General features: G+C 36.5%; 1 protein-coding gene across 1 annotated transcript in view; it reads left to right on the forward strand.

The window, feature by feature from the left end:
* The first annotated feature begins 4712 nt into the window (after nt 1-4712).
* grm3 (glutamate receptor, metabotropic 3) overlaps nt 4713-27166 on the forward strand; it is a 39583-nt gene continuing 17129 nt past the window's right edge. The window contains exons 1-3 of the mRNA XM_042744378.1: nt 4713-4960; nt 20377-20987; nt 23367-24240. Coding sequence (XP_042600312.1) covers nt 20529-20987; nt 23367-24240 — 1333 coding nt within the window. The 5' untranslated portion in view covers nt 4713-4960; nt 20377-20528. The remainder of the gene's footprint in view (nt 4961-20376; nt 20988-23366; nt 24241-27166) is intronic.

A 27166-nucleotide genomic window follows, 5' to 3' on the forward strand; every position in this document is an offset into this window, starting at 1 on the left:
ATACGGACAGGACATATTTAAAAGAAAGAAAAAAAAAAGTTTACATCAAAACCCAGCAAAACCTGACTTGGAAATAATATTTGGAGCCTGAGAGAAAATATATATATATATATATATGTATATATACGCTACCGTTTAAAAGTTTGGGATGAAAACAATTTTTAATGGGGTTTTTTTTAACAGTAGTTTCTTATGCTCATCAAGGCTGGATTTATCAAAAATACAGGAAAAAAATTAATATCGTGAAATATTATTACTATGTAAAATAAAATTTTACATTAACATTAAAATCAAATTTATTTCTGTGATACAAAGTTGAATTTTCAGCTTCATTACTTCAGTCTTCAGTAGGCCTGTCGCGATAATTAAATAACCGTCTAATCGCGGTTATTTGATCTAAGCACGGATGTTTCAGACAACCGCGATTATTGTGCTTTTTATATGGCACAAGGGGGAGTCATACACCAAAAGAAACAGAAGAGCACCAGTTTGCTTTTTCATGCACTGTATAGCCTATCATCTGAAGCCCTTCCACATCTTAATGTGAGGGACAGAACTGTATTTACATTGTTAAATTTAAGTTAACATAAACTCATCTTCCTTCTGTTGCAGCAGTCAGTCATTCTCCGCTCAGCATTCAAACAGCACCTTACGTTAAGTTATGACCGTCAGCATGGTAAAAATCTTTCTCCATGGTGATATATTCCCATTATAATACTTGACGTGAAGATAAAGGTCTGGGGATTCGCATAAAATGACATCTTCCTGGAGTTCATTGCTCTCTCATTTATCTTCTCTGTTTGTACCAAGTGCAGCGCGCTGTGACTTATGTTGTTTCAAGCACATCATTCTGTACTCTAGATGTGCATAAGCGCTGCAACTCTATGATACTTCAAGCACATCATCTGCACCCTGGATGTGCATAAGAGCTTTGTGCCTTGAAGCGTTTCACTTTATCAAAGTTTTGCACACAGAAAGATTAGAAGCCTTTCTTTTTCTCATGATTTCTATCTTATTTTCATGAATGCATTTTGTGAGAATACAAATTGTTAACAGAATAAACATGTTTAAATTGTAGTTTGTGCACCTTATATTTCTTTTAAAGATATTGTTTTTGTTGCTAAATTATACAGTCAGCTAGTTTAATTTCATAGCTTATATATTTTTATTCAAATTTAGTTTTTCTCTGTAATGAGGAAGTAAATAGCGCTGGTGTTAGATCTGTATTTAATCTAGAATTTAATCTTACACTGCAAAATAATAACTCAAAAAAGATTAAAAGATAACATAATTATTTACTGAACTCTTAAATGTATCAATTATATAATGAAATCCTAAAAAAAAACTGACAATTAATCGTGATAATCATCATAATCGCTCAAAGCCCTAAAACAGACAATTAATCACAATAACCGTGACTATTTTTAGACAATTAATCGTCAGCCAGATTTCATAATCTTGACAGCCCTAGTCTTCAGTGTCACATGACCCTTCAGAAATTATTCTAATATGCTGATTTATTATCAAGGCTGGAAACTGCTGTGCTGCTTAATATTTTTTTGGAAACTGTGATTCTTTTTTCAGAATTCTTTGATGAATAAAAAGTTAAAAAGAAGAGCATTTATTTAAAATAGAAATCTGTTCTAACAATATACACTACCGTTCAAAAGTTTGAAGTCAGTAAATTTTTATTCTTTCTTTTTTTGAAAGAAATTAAAACTTTTATTCAGCAAAGATGTGTTAAATTGATAAGAAGTGATAGCAAAGATTTATATTGTTAGAAAAGATTTATATTTTGAATAAATGCTTTTTATTCATCAAAGAATCCTGAAAAAAGTATTGCAGTTTCCAAAAAAAAAAAAATATATATATATATATATATATATATATATATATATATATATATATATATATATATATATATATATATATTGGCAGCACAACTGTTTATTGTTATATTAAAATAGAAACTATTATTTGATATTGTAATAACATTTTGCAAGATTACTGTTTTTTTTTCCTGGATTTTTGATCGGCCTCGTTTACACTGCAGTCCTAGATTCCCAATTCTTATGTGTCGCTTACACTCCAACAGATGCCAAATTTTTGAATGGCAGTGTGTGTGTGTGTGTGTGTGTGTGTGTGTGTGTGTGTGTGTGTGTGTGTGTGTGTGTGTGTTAATCAACTTATTATAATTAGCTTTATATAAAAAATGGAAATATATATATATATATATATATATATATATATATATATATATATATATATATATATATAAATCTCTAAATTTTGTTTTGTTTTAAACTTTAAGGGGCACACTTGCTTATAGACCTCACAGTTAACAAACAGTAGGAAAGAAAGCTGCAAAACTCCAGTTTTGATATAATGGGGTCATACATGAAACATGTTGATAGTCACAGTAATATGCACTGTATTATTAGTAATGCTTTGCCTGAAGACCTATTTATAGATCATTATGCTTGTATCCACATAATAATTTGTAGAAACACAACATATTCCACCTCAGACTTACAAAAGTGGCGATTACATGCCTCAATAGAGATATTAAGCAATGACAGAGAGGTTAAATAATTCACATCGGTAGGCGACTCATAAAAGTCTTCCATCTGGAAGTCACTACTCATTCCCAACAACATGCATCCCCATGCAATAACACTGGCACATTTGTAAATCTCATATGTAGCTGTAAATGGCCCGTTAGATCATCTGTCACTTTTAGAGGACAGAACCAGAGAATGAGAGAGAGAGAAACTGAGAAAGAAGAGAGAGAGAGGGAGGGAAATTGGGGGGCGGGGGGTCTAACAGCACACCCCGGAGGGTCCTTGCTCAAATAATTCCTCTTAAGTCTCATTTGTTTAGCGGTAGACCCGGCGTGGTATTAATAAATGCTGCCAATTTCCGTTCCCCTTGATATGCATTGCTCACTATTAGAGGTCACCATTAAAATGGCATAAACATTGTTTCAAGATTGGATTTCACCTCCTTACCTCTTTTTTATATTGTAAAAGTGCATAATATTAACTCTAATGTAAAATATTATAATGTATGAATGCATATAAAGATGTAAATCATGTTGATAATGTAAAAAAAAAAAAAACACCTCATGTGGACGGACTAATACAGCTGATCTGGTGTGTGTGTGTGTGTGTGTGTGTGTGGTCCTTGTATAGCCTACGTTATGGGTGTATAATGTAGTAATACCATTACATTTTGACCTTGTGGGGACATTTTTTGGTCCCCATGAGGAATCAAGCTAATAAATCATACAGAATGAAGTTTTTAGGAAATCTAAAATAGCGGAAAGTTTTATGTGAGGGGTAGGGTTAGGAGTAGGGTTAGGGTAAGGGGATAGAAAATACAGTTTGTACAGTATAAAAACCATTACATCAATGGAATGCCCCCATAAAACATGAAAACCAGTGTGTATGTGTGTATCTAACAAAACTAGATATGACAATTATGGATGTCCTGTTAAGAGAAAAACAATAGATGTTTAATTCAATGTGTAACTATCTTTATTTATTTATTTAGAAGTCTGTCATTGTCCACATTAGCTAGGTAAATGTGTGTTTGTGTGTGATCAGTGTACGCTAATGCCTCACATCAGTGCTTGTACAACATTAGCTAAACACCACACAGTGCATGCCAACTAGTTTATCACACACACACACACACACACACACACACAATCAGTATGTGGTTTCTTACAATACAGAAATTAAACATCCACATTTCCGAATTCCATTCCACACTTCACCGACTTGAAAAAAGGTGAATCAATTATATAAAAAAAAATCCTCCGCAAATGAACATTTTGTATTTTATTATATTGCAGTAAAGTGTGGACAATGCAGAGCGCCACACACACAAGCGCAACCATGCATGTGCCTTTGCTCCGTCCAATTGCAGCCCATTCGAGGGGAACCACAGGCTTAAATACTTGCATTTTAATGACACCCAACAGACCTCGTTGACATCACGTCTGAGACAGAATGAATTAGTACTGAAGGACAGAAATCTTACTGCTCATCCTACACTGTAAAGCCCAACATGCTCAAATGTTTACAAGTGTCCGGATGTCTCAATAGGGTCAGCATAATGAGACAGAAGTGTAGCCACACATAATAAAGATGACAGATTGCAGATGTTAAATTGGTTATCTAAACAATTACCTTAAATTGAAATGACCATGGTCTCTCTGTGCATAATTAATACTCTCAGAGATGTGTTTGTATGCAGAATGAAAATGATCTGGCTGCATATCTAACATCACTGCGCACTGCTGTCGGTGGGCAGAGCTCATTTCACACAGAGCCGCTGATACCCCCACTCATAACCGATCAATGTTTTGTTGGATTTAAACATGCATTTGAAAAATACACATGCAATTCATAATGTTGATCTACTGTATGCATTAATATAACTAATACCCAATTATGACTACGGACAGAATCATAGCACACCTGAGACCCTGACCATGTGTTCCTGTAGGTAATGTTTGCTGCTTTCTCTCTTTCTCTCTCTATACCTCCCAACCTCTAAAATGCATTATCTAGGTAGCTGATCTTTATCTGTTTGAGCATGCAACTCATATTAATTGTTTAAAGGTGAGTTTTCTCTCTTTGGCCAATAAAAAATGCATCCTCTCCAGATCGATTGTTGTTGCTAGGAGACAGAAGCATCCTGAGGCGAGGCAGCATCCCAAACGCCAGACGTGTGTGTTTTCTACTACAGCAACGGCACTATTTCTCTCTCCCTATCCCTCCCTCTCTCTCTAGCACTCGCTCGCATGCTCTCTGATGAGTGAGGGCAGTATTGTCAGCCTCTCTGCTGCGCTCCCCGCGTGCGGACCCTCATAAACGGAGTTAAGGAACAGTTTGAAATACGGCAAAGAAGAGGAAAAATGCAAGATTGCAGACAAAAGGAATGTTTAAAAGAGGTAATGCATTTTTTTCACACAGAATACTAAATAAGCTTTGCTGCTGTTTTATAACACTGGAGAAATGGAATGGGAATGACTGCAAAGAGAAATGATGCTGTAGATAAGCCAAAGTGCAGAACTGAGCTTCATAAATCAGGGCTGATGTGACATTGTTCATTTATGAGTATGTGGTAATGCATAAAAATGAAGGCAAAACACTATTCACAAATGTTTTAAACTTGTATATGGGGTCTTAAATGTTTTAAAAGACACCAGGACTGCATGAGAAAACTTTGCATGCTTCTAAGCTCATCATGTTTACACTTAGTTTACACAGATGCAACACGAAAAAGTCTTTAAAACTCACTGGGTAAGATGTTTTTATATATCTTATGCATATATATTACCCATAAAATGTTCTGTCTGTTTTGTGTGAATCGATCGAGAAAACACTACAAGGAAAAAACACAAGAAAACAGTTTTTCAGAACTCACTGGGATACTCCTGGAAAAAAAAATGTCCAGAAGTTTTGTATGACCTCTGGGTCTTGCATTTATTTTTATAAAAATATTGATTTACATGTGCGAGTTTAGGAAATCTGGAAAAAGTGGTAGTGTTGCCTAGTGGTTAAAGATCTGAGCCCAGTTAAATCCCTTTCATTGTAAGGGTTTTCTTAGCTTATGAGTTTGTTGCTGCTGGTGACTGAAACGTTGCAGGTTTTAACATGAATCATTCTGCCCTTGATCAAGACACATCATCTCTGGTATCTCCAGGAGGACTGCTCTCATTCTTATACATTTAAGTCACTTTGAATAATAAACATCAAATAATAGACTCACTTGTAAATAGTCTCGTTTTGCATCCTTACAGTCAGTTTCAGCAGTGGTGTGGCAGCTGTGTTTTAGACTTCACCTGGATCTGTAAGTTAACCAGAGAAAAGACGAGGATGATTCATAATTTATTGTGTCGGGGGTCTGCGCTGAATTTTAATATCTCTGTTGCGTTGGGTTGGAGCAATGAATTATATAGATATAAGTTAGTAAATAAAGACTAATTACATACATACATCAAGCAACAAACATATCTTTTTAACTCACTCGTAATGAAAAATAACAAAAACAATTAATCAAGATAAAAAAAAATAAATACAAAAATACACAAAAATGAGGGGACTTTCACTTCAACTCAGCTACTGATAAAGGCAAACAATGTCTGTGTCGTCCAGGGTTGCACTGGAGAGTGTGCGTCATTAAAGGTCTATAAACGTAATGATGTGAATGTTTTGCATATATGTTTATAGAAGAAGAATAAAAACGTAGTGTGTGTGTGTGTGTGTGTGTGTGTGTATAACCATTAAAATAAAATAAAATAAAATAAAATAAAATATAATAAAAACTACTAATGTACATTTATATAGATAGATAGATAGATAGATAGATAGATAGATAGATAGATAGATAGATAGAGATATTGATATAGAATACACATCATATGTAGAATACATCATGAATATATTACCTTTTTAAAAGAAAATACATTTGTTTTTTATTTTAATACTTTTTAATATTTTTTAGCATTCTCCTAGATACAAATATACAAATCACACATTAAATGTATGGAATATATATAAAATACATAAAAATCGAATAGTTTATTATTAATAATATAATGCATACAACTATACTTTTTTATAGATTTTCATATTCATCAAATTATAATGATTTAATTAACTAATCATAGTTATAAATTAATATATATATATATATATATATGTGTGTGTGATCACAACTTTTCACAGTCACCAAAGAGTTTCCAACAAAATATTTGCAACATATTTTGTTTTAAAATGATGGCTGAAAATCAGTCGATGATGTGTGGATTGTGTGTGAATGTGGGTGCGCTAAAGAAATCATTGTTATTGGACTGGAGGAGTTGGCATTGAATATGCCAAACCACCCTGCTGAAATGCCTGAGAGTGTGTTGTGTTTGAAGCTCACAATGTATCCTTTCTATAACCATGCATATGTGCATGAAATTTACAGCTTCTAATAAAACTGCACATGTTCATGCACACAATAGCATTTGCTAATTAGCATGCGTCAAAATTGTTATTCAAACTGTCTGCTGGGATTTGCAAGATTTTATGCATGTGTGCACAAGTGTGCTTCTCTCCATCAGCATGCATGTTTGTGCAATGGGCCGTTTTGTACACACGTGTGCTTGTGTGGGAGTTTGAATTAGTAAGATGCAGAATGGCCTTGTAAAAGACCGGACGGCACTACATTTACTGAATATGATGCAGTAAAGTGCTGTGCAGTAATAATTAGCCTTTCAACAGTGTGGTCCGCTCAGCGCATGTAAATAAGTTCTTCCACAGCCCAGCGCGCTATAACTAGACTTGCACATATGCTGGCTATCCATCAGTCAGATGAGCGTTAAATGAGACTGAGATCTCACTCTATTACAAACACATTAGAAATCACTTCTTGATAATTACATAAGATAAACGTAAAGCAGTAATGGATTTTTTGCATTCTTTTCAAAAAACCAAAAACATGCTACAAACAGCATTCCAAGTCCAACCCAAAAACGGCAGGCATGTAAACCAGTGTGAACACAGCTGAAGTATTTGTGAGCTCAGTGATGCGAATGCTGTTTATCACCATAAGCGTTAAAGCATCCTGAGTGCTTATATTTTTCTTCCTCCTACGCATGTGTTCTCTCTCCGCTTAGGAAGTCTACCTTTGTTAGACTGCGTTTTTCCCTGCGACGAAGCCCATGGGTGCAGAGCTCTGTTAGAGATTCTGCTTTAGTAAGAGACTCCAAGGCCCCATCAAGCTTTCAAAAGCCTTGCCTTCATATCATTAATATGGAAAGAGTATGGAGCTGAACACTAAAGATGCCATCAATGCGCTGTAATAATCTTACATACGCAGCACAGGTATGCTGCATGGTTGCATATGCATGCAAACACGCACTTCTTAAGTGTTCCCCTCTTCTCGGCTTGCTAAAATATGAAATTTGCATTGAAAGGCATCGTGTAAGAGTAAAAGAGTAGCGTTAGATCATGATGAGAAGAATGAGCATGTCAAATGCATCACGCGGTGGCTGCCAGAGTGTGGCGTTCCCACTGAAAGTGATTTTATAAAGTAGGCTAGCCTCTTCAGACTCCTTCAAAACAGCAATTCTGTTGCATAAGTCATGCATCAAATCAATAAAGAGATGTTTGAGTGTGTCTGTCTGTGTGCATGCAGAGAGAAAGAGAAAGTGATATGCCGAGATTTCAGCAGTCTGGCAGTCCCACTCGCTGCCAAGTAAATCCATTTCTGAGCAAAAAGAACAGCTTTGTAGTTTTTTTTTCTGTTTTGAAGGAGCAGCGTTGTTGCTGCAGAGCACTTCTACACTCTACAGAGCTCTACAATCTCACATTTACAAAGCAAACTGAATCTCAAACCAGATGCTAACACCTTATTATGATAAAAATATACAAGTACAGAATGTTTTTTCCTAGTGCAGCCCAACAGTAGGGGGTGTCAATTATGTCAATTAGGTTTAGGTTTAAATCCAGCCACAGATTATTTTGGTAGAAAAACAGATAAAAGGGCAATGCAATGAAGAAGGTAAGTAACAACTTTTCGTGTGAGAACATTTCATTCTTCCTCCAGGTCAGATGAAACTCTTAAATTCTGTCATAATTCCCTCACTCTCATTTTGTACCAAACCTGCATGACTTTCTTGTTTCTTATGTAAAACACAGAGGGTATATTTTTGAAGAATATGCTGGCCACTCTTTTATGACAAATGTAATGTCAGTGAATACGCCTGGGGCTGTCAAGCGTCAAAATGACAAATTAAATTGTAAAAGTATTATTAAAGTTTCCCATATGACTTATTATTATTATTAAAGCAGTCTGTAAGTTTTGCCTCTTTGTCACCATCTCTGTCTGGATCATTTTTAACCAAAAAAAAGTTACCGGCTTTAACGAAAATCTTGACATTCACCCCTCTGTAGTTCTACTTTGCAATTCAATCTTTTGAGTCTGATTTTTTTTTTTTTAAATGAATCAGTTTACAAAACCTAACTGACTGATTCATTCACAAATCAGACTGATCCAGCTCCTAAGTTCAACTCACTGACTAGCTGTATGTCCATTAAAGGCAAAAATGATACGTACAATATTTAAAAATGTCTTTTTCCATGTTCAATGTCATGAGCTTGAAGCAACATTAGCATGATTAAAGAAATGAAAATTTTTGGTTAAACTATTCCTTTAAAAAAAAATGGTTCTACATAGCACCAGAACAAGGTTCTTTGATAAATAATATCAGAACCCTGCTAAAGTGGCATAAAAAAAGCATTAACAAAAAGGTCATAAGATCAATTTCAAAAAGGCTAAAACAAAAGGAAACATGGTCAAAAGTTACACACAGTTGATGATATATGTTATATGGATTCTACATCAAGTTCTGGAATTCATAAATATACTCACATGACACTGTGACATGGCATTGTGGCACTTATGTGGGCATCTTGAGTTGCAAAAAATAAATTTTCCTATGCCAAAATAAATAGATAAATAAATTATGTTAATAGTAAAATGTATTAATGATAGGGTAAAATAGGGTAACCCCTCCCCCCACTACCTCCAAAAAAAAAAACAGTAAGAAAAAACTTACATTTCACCCAAAATATAGATTATACAAATTTTGTGAATATTTACTCACCCTCACCAACCTGTATGGTTTTTCTTCTATGAAAACACAAGAAGAGATATCAGTTTCTTAATAAATAAATATTTCATTGTAAAGTATTACAGTTAAAAACAATAAAACTATTTAGAATTTAAAATTTAGTTTCACTGCATTTATTTAAGCACTTTTTTAATTGTATAGGCTATATAAAAAATGATTGTAAAATACTGTATTAGAATTTGGGAAAGGTTACGGCCATGAAGCAAAAATCCTTAATGTTATTAACAGGCTTCATTCAGGCCTTTCTTTTTTGGCATGAAATCTGATTCCGTTAGGTTCACCTTGTTAACTTATTTACTAGGAAAACCTTTGTATATACAGATAGTTCAATTTTGGGGTAGCAATGAACAGCGGATTCAGTATCTGCCTTAAAATTCCCTTTCACCCTTGTTGAGTGACTGAAGCAGACTACATCTGAAACGACTGAGATGTTAAACATAGCGTAACGTACATCTCTTCTAGACTGGAATGAAGACTTTCTAATGATAGTAATTACTGACAGCGACAGCTTGGCAGGAGGGATCACAGTTGACTGGAAAAGTTTGGGCATGTAGCCCAAAATGAAACTAACTATTTTGTCCTTTAGGATTCTACAACTGATTGTGTCAGAAGATTTATCTATTTTTTGTGTGTGTATGTGTGTGTGACTAAATAAATGATGTGTTTTATCAGCTTCAGTCTATGGCTCCTGACAGCGCTTCTCTAAGTCGCCACTGCAGGGCCACTTCCCCCGCTGAGTCACAGCATCCTGACATACACTTTATCTCTCTGCTCTCTCCGGCTTCTCTGAATATCTTAATCCATAGAATGCGATTAATGGCGAACTCACTCAACTCCATTTCATATCTCAGGAAATGCGGCTTGCTTTCGACTCATACAAAAGTCCTAATAAAACATGTAGGTCACTCTGTCTTGCAGGACTCGTCCTCACGCTCAGCTTTCTGGATTTGCTGCGTTTGGAGTTTTCCCGGCTATACCTCGGTGTCCTGTTTATGGATCAGTGGCCTTACAGCTGTTACAGAAGAATTTTTAATATTTAATTGTGTCCCTCCACTTTTGCTGCTCAAAGGTCTTTTTCTAATCCGCAACACCTTTATTATCGTCAAACAGCCTTCAGATGCATCTAACAAAAAGATTCAGCAGCATATAGTGCATTCAGTATTGTGCGTCAAAAGTCACACTTGCCTCTTGTGGTTTTGCTATGTGGTTGCAGCTGCACAACTTCAAGCTCTCGATTCGATTTGATACTGATCTTGTTTCAATATTGATTCTTTGGGAAATATTTTATGTACTAAAAAAAATTTTAAGTTCTCTCAACTAATTCTGCAAACTGGGAACCTTCTCACTTGATGCATTACTATAATATCACCTGTTTCAAAGTCTACTAGGTGAAAGTTTATGTAGCCTTTGTCCACCCTAGAAAAGTAATAGGCTACCACACCTCTGCTCAACACCATGCCACACAATTTGAGATATCATTTGAACATAGGCTACCTGTCAACATTTAGGTATTGTGCCATTGTGATTTAATGTGCTGTAATGTCATTTTTCCACCTTGTCTGATGTTAAAATCAGTACAACACTTTGCAAAAGGTGTGTGCATTGTAGATATGGCTTCCGTCCAGCTATTGTTAAATTTACATGTTTTTTGTTAATTTTTTTCGCCAGAGCTGCACCTGAGTCATCTCCCCCCATTCTGTGGTGCTTGTTTCCTTCCTGTGCTCCTTACAGTAGGCTACTGCGCACATATCAACAGCGCCACTGGGTTGTAGGTTGCCAAGCTGAGGTCACAAATGTGGCCCTGGATCACAAAACCGGTCATAAGTGAACACACACCCGGAGCAGTGGGCAGCCATTTATGCTGCGGCGCCCGGGGAGCAGGTGGGGATTCAGCGCCTTGCTCAAGGTCACCTCAGTCGTGGTATTGCCGGCCCGAGACTCGAACCCACAACTTTAGGGTTAGAAGTGAAACCCTCTAACCATTAGGCCGCGACTTCCCAACTTTAAGTAAAGTTAATGCTATTTTGTAAATTCCCCACCGTAAATATATCACAACTTAATTTTTGATTAGTAATATGCATTGCTAAGAATTTCATTTGAACAACTATCTCAATTTCAAAAATATTTACCCATATGACTGGTTTTGTGGCCCATGGTGTATGATGTGTCAATTGTGTGAGAAGGATGCATTTCATACAAGATACGACAACTTGGAAAACCTTGGAATATGTTGACGTGATTAGTCATGTAATGAATTTCAACTGAGGTGAATGTAGCAAACATATCAAATACGCCCAGTGGGATTTTTTATTTTTTTTTATAGAAATATTAAAAATACAGGATATATACAGGAAAATATTTAAACAGGATGATAGCAGGATAGAATGGTAAAATAAAGGAGAATCCCGGGAAAAAACTGGAGGGTTGACAGGTATGCGTTGCAGGACGATTAACAGTGTATGAGGTGTAATTTGCTAAAGCAAGCATTACTATTAGCTACTATTAGTCATACTTACAGTTAGGGATTTGAACAAACCCTTAACTCTAAGGTTCCTTTAGTACTAGCTTCTTCAAGTGATCTGAGATTAAACCTACTGTCTTTTAATATGAAGGGCAGAACCATTAAGCTATTAACATCTTAACCACAACAGAGATTGTGTTAAAGCATGGGAAACAAATGAAGAGCTCTCTGGCTCTGAATAGCTACTTCCTTTAGCGGGGGTTGATGGTCCATCGGGCATGTGTGTGTGTGTGTGTGTGTGTGTGTGTGTGTGTTGTAGTGCCAGGTTTCAAGCTTAGTACCACCCCCTCTATGAAGAACTCAAGTGGATCTTTTAGTCCTTCTTAAAGAATTGCTTCAATAGTGGGAAAACGTTCCTACAGACACTCTCATAACATACAAGCAGAGACACAGAACACAAACACATAGCTACTTCAGAAATAAACTCTATTTGAACCCAACCTTAATTATTAAACCTCTGTGTGTAACTCAACCTATACCGTTTACTGTTCAGAATTGTACAATCTGCCTGGAGAATGATGAAACCGGTATAAAAAATAAAATCATAAACTCATAAAAAGGCAAGGAGTGACCATTTATAGACACCCGAATATCTTAGACTAATATATATTTTTTTTGTGTGTGTGTGTGTGTGAGAGTTTATTTTGTACCTTCCTTCCCAATACTTTAATAGGAGCCGCTTAAAAAAAGGTACAAATCTGAATTACTGTACCAGCCATAATGGGGGGGGGGGGGGGGGGGGGGCTAAGAAAATCTAGGTCAAAGGTCAGCCTGAAGTTGAGGGTCTGCCATAATAGTGACAATTCAGTTCAGATCCTTTCTAAAAAACCCAGACCTAACAGACAGATTCTACATGGCCTAACCATATCAACACATAGTGACTTTATTTAGATGACAACAGAGGTTCTTAATGAGCTGTATCTGGTATCAGACGCACCAGTGAGTGATACGTCCTCCATGCGTAATTTGTCTTCGACTCCATTTCTAAAACCATGTGCTAGCTTAATGCAGTGTGCTGTGGTAACGTCCTCCCTTGATCTGCTTTGCTGATTGGCAGATGAATCGATTGGCATGCTGGTTAAGACTCTCCGGCACATCTTTTGGTGTGTTTCATCATCAGAGGAGTTACTCACAAAGAGGACGAGTCATCAAAGGCTCTAGTGCACATTACAACTTTGCAAATGCAAGTTCTGACGGATGATTGGATGATGTCAAATGTCTCAGCCAATCACAAGCTCTCATTTTGCTGCAGTATAATGGTTTTGCGTGCACTACATGCTTAAGTGAATGTGTAAAATATTTTGTACCAGAAATGGGTAGACTTCTCAGATGATTTGAAATTTGGTGATATTGACATTATAGGCCTCAAAAATTAGGATGTTTTTCCTTGTATGGTCAGGTCAGGTCAGGCCAGTCATTCAGATTTGATGACATACAATAATGCATGCCCTATAAGTGATCTTTTTTCTAGTAAAAATATGGCAGGGATGGTAAATGAATAGAGTGCAAGTCTAAAAGGGGCAATTTTTTTTTTTAAAGAATAGAATTAGAATAGAGATTGCTAGAGTTAGAGGGTCAAGATGGAAGAGATGTGTTTTTAGTCCGTGAAAGAGATTTTGTGCCTCTTTGGGATGGCACAATAAAGCAACGTTCACTTGCAGAATGCAAGCTTCTAGAGGGCACATAAGTCTGAAGTAATGAATTTAGGTAAAGGGGTGCAGAGCCAGTGGTGGTTTTGTAGGGAAAAATTAATGCCTTGAATTTTATGCGAGCAGCTATTGATAGCCAGTGCAAATTGATAAACAGAGATGTGACGTGCGTTCTTTTTGACTCATTATAAATTATTCTTGCTCCCGCATTATGGATTAATTGTAAAGGTTTGACCTAGAAGACCTGCCATGAAAAAATATTTTTTTCTCTCTATCTGTCTATCTATCTATTTATCTATACACACAAAATATAAAAAGAAAGTAAAATTGTAAAAACAAAAAAGTTACAAAAATATAATAATTGGCTTACCATGCTTTATCTTTTTCTGCCCATTCTAACTGATGCTTGCACTATAGTCCCATAAATCATTTTCACAATTTCAGCAAAGTCTCATCTGTGTAAGCCAGCTACATGATGTTACCTTGGTGACATATTTAATTTGCAGGAACAATGCTATAATACATCATAGAAAAACAATTGTTAAAATTAGAAAGGCATAAAAACATGCACATTATCAACAAACATGAAAAGCAGTGGCAATGTAGCACTTGCAAGTGACAGTTCTGTCAACTGGTCTGAAACGCTCTCACACTGGCCCCGGGCCATCCTTACTGTTGAACCCCTGCTATTATTCCTGTACTCTTGTAAAAGCACAAGTATGCAATTTAATAGAAAGTATTCTGTCCCAGGAGGATCCCGACTCTCGCCAATAAAGACTATTTCCAATTAATTGCACCATGACAAAAGAATTCTTCTTTAAAACATTTTGCAACAACTCACTATGTTCTTTGTGGCCCTTGAAGCAAGCAAAACAAATTTCATAGTATTTTACGGAAGAAGAGCATTGTTGCTTGGAAAAAGGGATAACTTTAATATTTTTTTCAAGTCCTTTCTTGGCACAGGAATTTAGAATTGATTTTTTCGAGCTGACTGTTTGATTTAAGCATGCTGTTAAGGAACTGCCTGCAAGCAAAATCCAATTAATTCCTGAGCCTCTCTGTACCCAAAAAACGCCCCGAACCGCTCTTCTGTCCTACCCCTCTTAACTAATTAACATGATTAGCCATGAGGAACTGCTTAAAGATAGGCTACAGTAGGTGGTGAGGGACGGAACAAAACTGCCTGCGACTTCCCACCACCAAGAAATGAATGCAGTCTGGGGAATTGTGTCAAAATCAACCTGTTTGATTGATTTGATAATGATCACCCTGATGAATATCATAACTAATTTAAAGATGTTCAGGAACTAGTTTGACCTAAGATTTTGTTGTGGTTGTTTTTTCTGCCTCTGTATTGATTTACAGCACTCATGAGAGAATGACCTGTGTGATGTACTATTTCAAGATAAAATCCTTTATAGATTTGATTTTTAATTAGCAAAACTCTCATTTTAAAGTGTTTATCTTACTAAAAATGTACAGGGTTATGAAATAACCATTCTGAGAACTTTTTTCACATGTAACACCTGTTCTTAAAATTAGATTCCAGCTTGGTGGAGAATGTAAATAATTCATTAGCACAAATTATGCACAGGGGCTCCCTTTGTGTACAATAACATACAGCTGGTTATTATATTCCCTCTGATTTAAGACAGACATATTTACAGAGTAATATATAATAACGGGTAAACGTCTGTGCTCTTATTTTGAATGCGTGTCAAGTTTAAAATCATCACAATGCAAGGTTTCCAACCCATTTTACCTCTGTAATCAGATGCATTTCTGAGAGAAGCAGGAAACTCAGCAAGAAAATAATGCAGGACTTTTATCCGTCGGGAATTGAGTGGATCGTGAAAACTGCTTTCTATATGACAGGTGGTCGGAGGAAAGAGGCTGGGGGAAAAAAAGTGACGTCAACCAAACATGCAAGTCTTTTCAGAGGCAGAGCAAATCATTACCATTTTGATGTTTTTCTTTGAAATAATGTGCACTGACTAATCGTGCATAACTTCAAGCATCTTTGTTTCATTTGTTAGCATTTCTTCAACAATATTTTCTTCATTTAATCTTAAACAGAAAAATATCACAAAAATAAAAAGACCCCTTATTTTCCCATCCACTATAATGGACCCCCGGGTTGTGTGCCATACAGAACTGAATTGAGAAATTAAATTCTGTACTTTGGAACAACTTACCCCCAAGTTTTTCCAAACTTGTATGAATTTCCTCCTTCTGCTGAACACAAAAGAAGATATTTAAACATTTTTGGACCCCATTAACTTCCATAGTATTTTTTCTATAGTATGGAGGTGAATGGGGACAACCAAATGTTTGGTTACCAAAATTTTTCAAAATATCTTCAAAATATCTCTATATTTATGCTCAAAAGAAGAAAGAAACTCATATAAAGTTTGTAACGACTTGAGGATGAGTAAATGATGACAGAAATTTTATCCTTGGGTGAACTATCCTTTTGATAAATGTAAGGAATCTGAATTAAAAACAGCTGAAATGTAAACGTTTTACTGAAATACTTAACTAGAAAAAAGTTAAAAACTAGTTTGGCAAACTTTAAATATAAGCATGATAAAGCCTTGTTTTAAAGCTGAAAAAAGTTAAAACCATTAAGTTAAATAGTTTATAGGCCTCACAGAATGACATATTCAGTAGTATGATGGATAGAATGATAGATAGAATGAAAGAACGATAAAATGACAGACAGACAGACAGACAGAAAGACAGACAGACAGACAGACAGACAGACAGACAGACAGACAGACAGATAGATAGATAGATAGATAGATAGATAGATAGATAGATGCTAAACAACACCAGTCCACTTCTGAAGAGTCCAAGAGTCTGTCATCAAAGCAGAAAGCGCTCTCCCTCCCCTCTCCTCCATCCCTCCAGATCTCCCACTGACCTCTCAGGAGAGAGAGGAAGAGCGCGAGCAAGTGGAGGCCCTTTAAACCGGCGGCGGCCACGTAGCTTTTGCCCAGCGAGAGCACCATTGTTGCTGTTCGTCTGGCAGACTGAATCACGGAAGAAGATAATGAGGAAAGCTGCCGTTAGTGCGATGCTGCCAGAGGCCTGCGTGTTGAGCTTTGTGTTGCATTGCACGGTGGAGATAGCATCACTGCGGTTGAGTGTTATCCAGCCTTGGAGCCATCTCCGGGCCAAGCTGTGAGCCTTTGTGTAGCTGCCAGAGCCGTGGAAACCCGGCAAGCCATCTCGCACACCTCATAAATCCGCCCCCCATCGCCACCGCCACCGCCTGCGCTCGCCCACCCTTCTGCAAGGAAAAGTGGAAGAGGAAATCAGATTAGGGACGTTTTTTCCCAAGCCCTGAGATCAAAAACCAGGCTTAGATATCAAGGCTGCCTTTTGCAAGGTTTCAGCACAAATAGAGAGACGCACATACCCGGCATCAGATTAAACAATTAGTGCCTTTCGCTTAGCTCTCTGAGAAGCTATTTATCAGGCGGCTAAATTTGTAGCATTTTCTAAAAGTCGTAGGTTCAGGATTTAATTAGTATTTCATACCTCTGTCAACTGAGCTCCATTAACAAATGGGAAATCAACTCTGTACTAACAAGGAAGAAACATTAATGCTCATTTGAGGAAGGGAAAGGAAAAGATGTTACATAACAGGGCATAATGGATTTAGCTTTACAATAGTTTCTCATATCCTCCACAGACATGATTTTCTCAGGCAAATTCACAAACCGCTGCATTGCTTTTGCACATTTCAGTGTAAAAACCTGGATTTAACTTTACAATAGTTTCTCATATTCTCCACAGACATGATATTCTCAGGCAAATTCACAAACTGCTGCATCGCTTTTGCACATTTCAGTGTAAAAACCTGGATTTAACTTTACAATAGTTTCTCATATTCTCCACAGACATGATTTTCTCAGGCAAATTCACAAACTGCTGCATCGCTTTTGCACATTTCAGTGTAAAAAACCTTCATCATGCATAGTTAAATTTAGTGCTTTAACACAGACTCAAACTTAATAAATTTATGACTTTTTCCACACAGCTAAACGGATTTATCTGAACTTAAGCCCCGTTCACACCAAGAACGATAACTATAAAGATAACTATAAAGCAGTGCTGTCAAACGATTAATCGCAATTAATCGAATCCAAAATAACAGTTTTTGTTTACATAGTATATGTGTGTGTACTATGTATATTTATTATGTGTGTATTTACACACACATATACTATGTAAACAAAAAGTTTTATTTTGGATGCGATTAATCACGATTAATCATTTGACAGCACTACTATAAAAATAACGATATTAGCATCCACACTAATGGTTGATATCATCTGTTTATTCTAAGCGGACGGTCATCTGCCGCTTTAATTTTCTTGCTCGTTATAGCAGGATGGATTCTGATTGGCTGTCAATGTTTTTATCATTCATCAGCTGGAAAAAATCATTTTGAAACAATATCGTTTTTCTGTGCCTTTATCGTTATAGCTGTGGTGTGGATTCTGCTATTCTTTAATATTGAGGGTGAATTTTAGAACTATATCTTTATCGTTATCTTTATAGTTATCATCCTTGGTGTGAACGGGCCTTTAATTTGGGCAAACTAAGGAGAAAAAAATATATTTTTATAAAAAATAAAAATATCTGACTTACTGTTTACTCAATTACAATGAACTAAGCGACAATTCTTGAACTTTTTGTCACAACTTCATTTTATTACGTCTAATTCTTTTTTTTTTTTTTTTTTTTTTTGTAAATGTGAGTGAAATGTCTGTAAAATGCTTTACCTTAGACCATTAATCAAAATAGGGGGGAAAACAGGCCGCAAAAATATTTTGCCATACAATTTACTATTCAAAAGAGACACCAGGATACATTTTCTATTGATCATAGAAGCAGTAATAATCAAAATAAATGTGTTGATTGATAATTACCTGATTAGCATAATTCCTTTAGTGAATCAAGGGTTAAAAAACAAAATTAAATAAATGGCACTATCAGTGGATACAAAGTTTTGTTTTTGTTTTTTCTCAATCAGCTAAACAGTTGCATCATCTGTCTGAGCTTCTGTGCTGATTAATTTATGTTTCTCATGTGTTTTCCATCCTTGAGAATCTGTTTTGACAAATCTGTTCGTAAGGGTACGGAAGGCGCGGAGGAGGTGGTGTTGGGTGAATTTGTTGAGATTCGATTGTCTGTGCGCGTCTGTTGTATATCTTTGCAGACAATCTTCTTTCAACTCTAAACAGAACACTGTGATTACAGAGAACAAACTGACCCTGAAAAACACAGGAGAGCCCTGAAATGTCTAATGCTTAAGTCTGACTCTCTTCATCTGACTAACAAAAGTCTATTTAATTCAGTTCAAGCGGCGGTCGTCTTTGTAACGCCTCTGGGTAGATATTTCCTATGCAGGAATAGAGCTGTTCAGGTGGTAGTCCAACAACCCAAAAGAGAATTAGCATTTTTGACCTACAGGTTCCCTCTGGATTTTCCTTTGGGCTTTTATAGTGACAGTTTTGGATTTATGAGTTAAAAAAGGTCTATGGTGAGCTTTACTAGAAGATACTTGAACATTTTGTTCTACAACATAAATTGCACACAGTTATACACTAAACGTCTATTTTATCTACCAAACATGTATCATGTATTTTGTAAACATGTATTAAATATATTTTATACCAAATACCAAAATGCTTAATCAGACAACTATTCAACTTCCTTACATTTACGGAATAGTTCATTTAGAAATGAAACTTATGTCATTATTTATCAACCCTCAAGTTGTTCCACACCTTTATGTACAGTATTTAATTCTTCTGTTGAACACAAAGAAGATATTTTGAGCTATTTGTGTAGCCAAACAGTGTTTGGTCACCATTGACTTCCATAGTATTTTTTTCTATACTATGGAAGTCAGTAGGGAATAGCAACTGTTTATTTACACGCATTCTTCCAAACATCGTATGTTAAGCAGAAGAAAGAAACTCATATGGAAAACTTGGGTGAACTAAAAATATCAAAAAATAACAAAAAGCTTTCTATTGCAGCTCTTCTACAGTAACTAGTAATAAAATTAAACATAAAAAAAAACTCAAAAAAACCACATATCTTATTTTGCTAAAACCTGTTATGTAGTAGAACAAAGCATCCACATATCAAACTAACAAAAAAAATTATACAAATAAATTGATGGCAAAAATGTATAGTACATCACGGTTGAACAGATCCATAGGTACATCATGAAAGCAGTAATTCATCAAAATACATGTTCTGAGTAATCACTTAAATATTTCAAAGACTATTTGCTCCTAAGACCAAGAACAACATGTAATTTTCAGATTGGTCCAGTTTATGTGCTTTCTAGACCAAACAAAGATTTTTACTGAAAAGCGGGAAGTCCTAGCCACCATATTGAGCATTATGATTTCTCACATTCATATTTCAACGCTTAGTCTGTTTCCTTGCCTTATAGTGTATCTTTCTCTCTCTCTGTTTCTGTGCAGTTCAAAGGCTGAATTCAGTGCTGTGGATCTCCATGAGTAACCAGACAGAGCTCCCTGCTTCTCCTTCATGCCTCTTTCAGTTCTTTGATGCCCACCTTACACCCTCTCTCTTCCCACCTGACCATTACAGCTCCTCTATCTTCTTCCCTTAAATGATGTGGTCCGCTGTCCGTGCTCTGCTGCTGGTGCTGCTGGGTACCAGGGTCCTGCTCTCCAGCGGAGACTCTCCACGCAAAGAAATTAAGATAGATGGGGACCTGGTTCTGGGAGGCCTCTTCCCCATCCATGAGAAGGGCATGGGCATGGATGAATGTGGCCGGATCAATGAAGACCGAGGCATCCAGCGGCTTGAGGCAATGCTCTTCGCCATAGATCAGATCAACCAGGACGTAGGTCTGCTACCAGGTGTGGCTTTGGGCGTCCATATCCTGGACACCTGCTCAAGGGACACCTACGCTCTGGAACAGGCGCTGGAGTTTGTCAGGGCTTCGCTTACAAAAGTGGATGATACGGAGTTCATCTGTCCTGATGGATCCTACGCTCTTCAGGAAGACAGTCCGCTGGCCATAGCCGGTGTCATCGGGGGATCTTTTAGCAGTGTCTCCATACAGGTCAGAACCAGTCAATTTAAGCTAAAATATATATATTTATATATATATATATATATATATATATATATATATATATATATATATATATATATATATATATATATATTAAATAATTCTCTAAAATAAAAATAATTGTTTATGGAATAAATAAAATATTGTTAGCACCTTAGGTTAAAAAGCTTAAAATTCACATTTGAAATATGATTTTGTGTAATATATAAAGAAGGTAAGTACACTGATCCCCCCCCCCCCCCCCCCCCCCCTTTTAAAAAAAATTAGTTTTGCCTTTAAAACTATTTTTATTCTAAATTGCTAGAAAAATTAAGTAAATTAATTACAAAGAAACAGCAAGTAACAAAGACTGAAAGAATGAAATCGTATTTTCTAGTAATAGTATTTTTGAAATAGCATTTTCTTCTAAATCATAATCATCGGTTTATGTACAACTTAAATTTTTTTAAACACAGTAAGTAATAAGCAACTTACAAGAATACATTAAAATAATAAATTGTTTATGGAATAAATAAATTATGGAATACAACAAAAAAAAATCAAATTAAATATAATTTAATATAAATAGATAAATATAATTATGCTAAATAAACATATACAGATCATATTAATTAAAAAAACTATTTCATTTATTTTCTAAAATATGTATAGTGTTTCATAGAGTCCCGAACGAATGGATTAAACATAGTTTGATTTCACAAATTAGTTGCAACAACACGTTCAAGAACTGAGTTTAATTAGCTCATTTAATTCACTAAAATTAAACAAGCAGCAGAAAATCCGGTCTCTGTAGCATAACCTCCCTTGAGATCTTCCGGTTCACATTTTGAGCACGGTCACCTAAATAAACCTCTTTTATTTGTGTACAGTTTGGAAGAATTCATCAAAATGACTGAATTATTTGCAAGTTCGGCTTTGTGAATCACAAATTTGTTCTTTACCCTCTAGAAACCAACTTGGCAAAAAAACAACACAGCCCTTTTTCCTGACCAACTATGAAGAACTCAATCCATTATTTAGAGGGCCGCCTTCAAATAAAACTCTGCGCCACCCCCCGTTTCCATTCTTCACTCCTGTAAATCCAGTTTGCTCTTTCCTTTCCTCTTGTACGTGCATGGATTAGCACTGCGGCTATACTATTGTGTGTGTTGTGCGTTGTTGCTTTCTAGTACCTCTGGTGACAGAGCCATGGGAATTTGCATAATTTAGCATAACCCTCTCCCCATTTGTGGCTCAGCAAAAGCTGACTTCCTCTATCAGTTCTGAAATCCGTAATCTGTCTAACCCTCCTTTCTTCTTGTTCCCTCTCTCTGTCTTTTTCTTGTTCACTGTCACTCTTTTTCCCCTGTCTTCCTGTAGTTTTATTTAGCGATATTGCTCTGTTTCTGGCAAAGGGCTGGGAGAATTGTGACCTCACAGTGGTCTCTCGTTAGATAACCATTGTTATCCATCGCTCTCCTTTCATCGCCAACGACTGGGCATTGTTTTTCTCTCACGACACCGGCTGTTGTTTGACAATCCCGCCTCCCTCCCTCTGGCAGACTCTCTCCTGAGAGAGTGTACGCTTCTGTCCCTCATTCCTCCATATTCTTTTAAGTTACCTCATATCTCAGCTTTCAAAGGGATAAAGTAATACAGGTTTACGTTCCGTCAAACTGAAAAAAACAAGGTCATTTTTGCTTGTCTTTAGACGTTGCTTTTTCTTTACATCCTATTGTCGTCTTTTTAAAGTCTGCTGTTTAAAAGGTTTTTTATAAAATAAATTAATACTTTTAATCAGCAAGAATGCATTAAATTGATCAAAAGTGACAGACTTTTACATTTTATCTGACAAATCAGCATTAGAATGATTTCTGAGAGATCTGATGCTGCTGAAAAATCAGCATTGCCCTTAGCGGAATAAATTACATTTTAAAATATATTCCAAAGGAAAACAGTTATTTTAAATTGTAATAATATTTTATAATATTGGCTTTTTACTGAATGTTTAATCAAATAAATTCAGCCTTGCAGAACTGCAGGTTCTGCAGGTTCTGTCCTACCTTTGACGTAAAGAGTGGCGAGCTGTCATTGTGCATGCCATTGTCAGTGTTATGCAGGAAAAGAGACGTTATCCCGTACATTTCTGTGCGTGGGAGGTGAGATATGGAAGAGCCAAGCTGCATCTCACCAAAGAGAAACATTTCCATGCTGCTCGGCCCTGCTGAGGCTGCCTGCGTCCTTTTAATTGGGCTAATTTTTTTAAACAAATGACTAAAAAAAGAATATTTTATGTATCATAGACTTTGGATAATTAATTCACAAGGTGCTGACTTATTGATCGAAACAGGGTTCGTAATGCAGAATATGTTTGTGTGTTTCTCCCAGGTTGCCAACCTGCTGCGACTATTTCAGATCCCTCAGATCAGCTATGCCAGTACCAGTGCCAAACTCAGTGACAAATCCCGCTACGATTACTTCGCACGCACCGTCCCGCCAGATTTCTACCAGGCCAAGGCCATGGCGGAGATCCTGCGTGCCTTTAACTGGACCTACGTTTCCACCGTCGCCTCAGAGGGTGACTATGGAGAAACGGGAATCGAAGCCTTCGAGCAACAAGCCCGTTTAAGAAACATCTGCATCGCTACTTCGGAAAAAGTAGGACGGTCGAGTGCAAAACGCTCCTCGTACGAGGCGGTGGTTCGTCAGCTTCTACAAAAGCCCACGGCCCACGTGGCAGTGTTGTTTTTGCGTAGCGACGACGCACGAGAACTCATCGCAGCTGCCACCCGCCTCAACGCATCTTTCCTCTGGGTGGCGAGCGATGGATGGGGGGCGCAAGAGAGCATCGTAAAAGGTAACGAATTCACGGCAGACGGTGCGATAACGTTGGAGCTCGCAGCTCATCCTATACCAGAGTTCAACCGCTACTTCCAGAGCCTCACTCCTCTTAATAATCACCGCAACCCTTGGTTCAAAGACTTCTGGGAACAAAAGTTTCAGTGTTCGTTGGGCGGCGCTTCAGCAGCAGGGGCGGGAACCCCAAAGCCACCTTGTGACCCAGAACTGGCTATCGACAAGTCAAATTTTGAGCCCGAATCAAAGATCATGTTTGTCGTTAACGCTGTTTACGCCATGGCGCACGCCTTGCATCGAATGCAACGGACTCTTTGCGCCAACACCACGCGCTTGTGTGATGCCATGCGGAGTCTCGACGGCAGGAAACTCTACCGGGACTTTTTACTTCATGTCAACTTTAGAGGTACCCTGCTTTGTTTTTCTCCTCACAGTCTAGCAGAGTACAAGTTTATGTTGTTTGCGGGGCATATCTGTGTCACTCCATGGTTCCGAAACGACAGGTTTACAGGCTCTGTAATTAGAGACACTGTGTGTCTTGATTACAACTGGGAGAATGAGGCAGGAGTTGAGCGTCTTCTGTCAGTGCCGCAGAGAGCTCGGAGTTGACTGACAGCTGAAGGAGAGAGAGGCAGGTAAAAATAAACTATGTAAAAGTGCTCAGCATGCGCAGGTTGGCAAGTAGATGGGATTATGCCACACTTATCTGTGACTATGCACAAACACATTCAAAGACAAACTCACAGAGGGAGAGCGCTAACGATAGCTAGAAGTTTAGAGGAGGAAAGGATGCAAAGAATTCTGACTACGCCAAACAGAGATGATGGGAACAGCAGCACAATTACATTATACATAAGCAGCGCATAATGAATACATAAGGGATAATGTAGAGATGCAAAATAAACATCGACAGGGTAATCAGGATCCTCACTTGAAACGAGTGGTCATTCTAATATCATTCTAAGGGGGTTATTTTGCAGTAATGACCGGCAGACTGTGCATAATTTAGTTGATTACAAGACTTACCAAATAAATAAATAAATGAACATTAAATATTGATTTGAGCTGAAATTTATTTATGTGTGAAGAAAGAGGCTGCAGAATGATGTAAATAAATACCATGGTCTATAGCACAGTATACACTTACAAAAAGTACTGTGATGGTGCTATAGTACAGTGGCAGTGACAGATGGTAATACTGTGGTATTTTGAAATATACCATAGTACTGAAGTTCATGGTACCATATCAAAAATACCATAGTGGTACCATAGTAAAATGCCAAAATACCATGGTTAGTACTTTTATAAGGGATGTACAATGGATCAGAAATGAATATGTACATTTAATAATAATAATAATCCTGATAATAATAATTCATTAATAAATAAATACTCTTAATAGAAATCTCTTATGCTCAACAGGAACATTTTTTTTCAAAATGCAGTAAAATGAATTTAAAATATTATAAAAATCAGTGATTTTGTGAAAAATTAATACAGTTTAAAACAACTGTTTTCTTTCTTAATACATTTTCAAATTATATTTATTCATTCTTTAGAGTCACATGATCCCTAAGTAACATTTCAGAATATTATTAATGTTGAAAACAGTTGTGTCGTGTAATATTTTTTTATGGAACGTGTTACTTTAAAAAAAAATGTTAAATAAAAAGTTAGAAATAGAATAGAATAGCATTTGAAATAGAAATTGTAGCATTTTAAATGTTTTTACTGTCGCTTTTGATCCATAGATAGATAGATAGATAGATAGATAGATAGATAGATAGATAGATAGATAGATAGATAGATAGATAGATAGATAGATAGATAGATAGATAGATAGATAGGTTATTTTGATTAGGTAAAAAAAATAACTAAAAAATACACCTAACACAATAAAAACATGATAATATTTAAAAAAAAAAAAAAACTTGATTTTTGAAAATGTAAAAAAACAGAGTTATCTGTTTTTCCAAATAAACTGTTTATATGTAAAATGAGTAATACATAAAACATACATGAAAAAATTGTGCCTTATTAAATTTTCCCTATGATACTATCACTGTACCGCCACAGTACTTTTTGTACAGTGCATATGTGTGCATGTGTACGTATGAAAGACAGAGCAACAGAGGGAGGTAACGCTAGTTTCACACACAGAAAAGAGAGAAACAGACACAAAGACAGATGGAAAGAATGAGAGAGAAAGAGAGAAAGATTGGGCAGATAAAATGACAGGAGAGAGGTTGAGTGGGCTGGTACGCATCAGCAGAAGAACATTCTCTTTGAAGTTCACCATCTTCATTTTTCAAGCGCAGAATCAAAGACGTGTGGGGTTTGCTGTCTGGGGCGATTGAGAGGGAGGCAGGAGGCAAGCCATGCAGGAGAACAGGAGGGAAAAAAACGTCATCATCATGCAGACAGAGGAGATAGAGGTAGAGAGAGAGAGAGACAGAAAAGACAGAATGGAGGAGCTTGTGGAGTGAGAATGATCGTAGATGTGCCTGGAATCAAAAGAAGGGTGTTGGTAAAGATGATCTGCCATGGAGAAAGAGAGAAACGGAGGAAAGATGGAAGAGATGAGAAGAGAAGCCCAGAAGGTTTTACAGTTCACATTCTCCTCCCTACAGTGAAGAACTAAGTCCCTCTGCGCTTCCCAGCATTCTGACTCACAAAGTTCACACAGCTGCCCCTTCTCTAGCTCTCTTTCTATCTTTGGAGAGCCTGTTATTACTAAAGGTGCTTTCACACTTGAGCTTTTGGAGTCTATTTGTCATTTGTTTGGCTGGTTTTCAGAACTCGGATGCACACCTTTTGGCACTTTGTATGACCAGTGGCAGCCCATTTACACTTGATATTAACAGTGAGCTCGGAGCTTGGAATCGAGTCCTTAAAGTGATAGTTCACCCAAAAAATTTACTCACTCTCATGTTGTTGCAAACTTTACTTTCTTTCTTCTGTGGAACAAAAAAGATGTTTTTTATATATGTACATATATATATATATATATATATATATATATATATATATATATATATATATATATAAAACTGTATTCTAATAAGCATTAATATGAAGGGCACACAAATACTGAGAAAAATATCTAAAAAAATATATATAATGGTTTCCGCAAAAGTATTAAGCAGTTTTGTTAAGTTTCAAACATCGATAATAATGCTGAAAACATTATTATACATATAATATGTTTCCTAACAATGATAATGATTAAAAATGTTTCTTGAGCAGCAAATCAGCATAATAAATTGATTTCTGAAGGATCATGTGACACTGAAGACTGGAGTAATGATGCTGAAAATGTATCTATGCCATCA

This window comes from Cyprinus carpio, chromosome B18, assembly GCF_018340385.1.
Source record: "Cyprinus carpio isolate SPL01 chromosome B18, ASM1834038v1, whole genome shotgun sequence".
Classification (NCBI taxonomy): domain Eukaryota; kingdom Metazoa; phylum Chordata; class Actinopteri; order Cypriniformes; family Cyprinidae; genus Cyprinus; species Cyprinus carpio.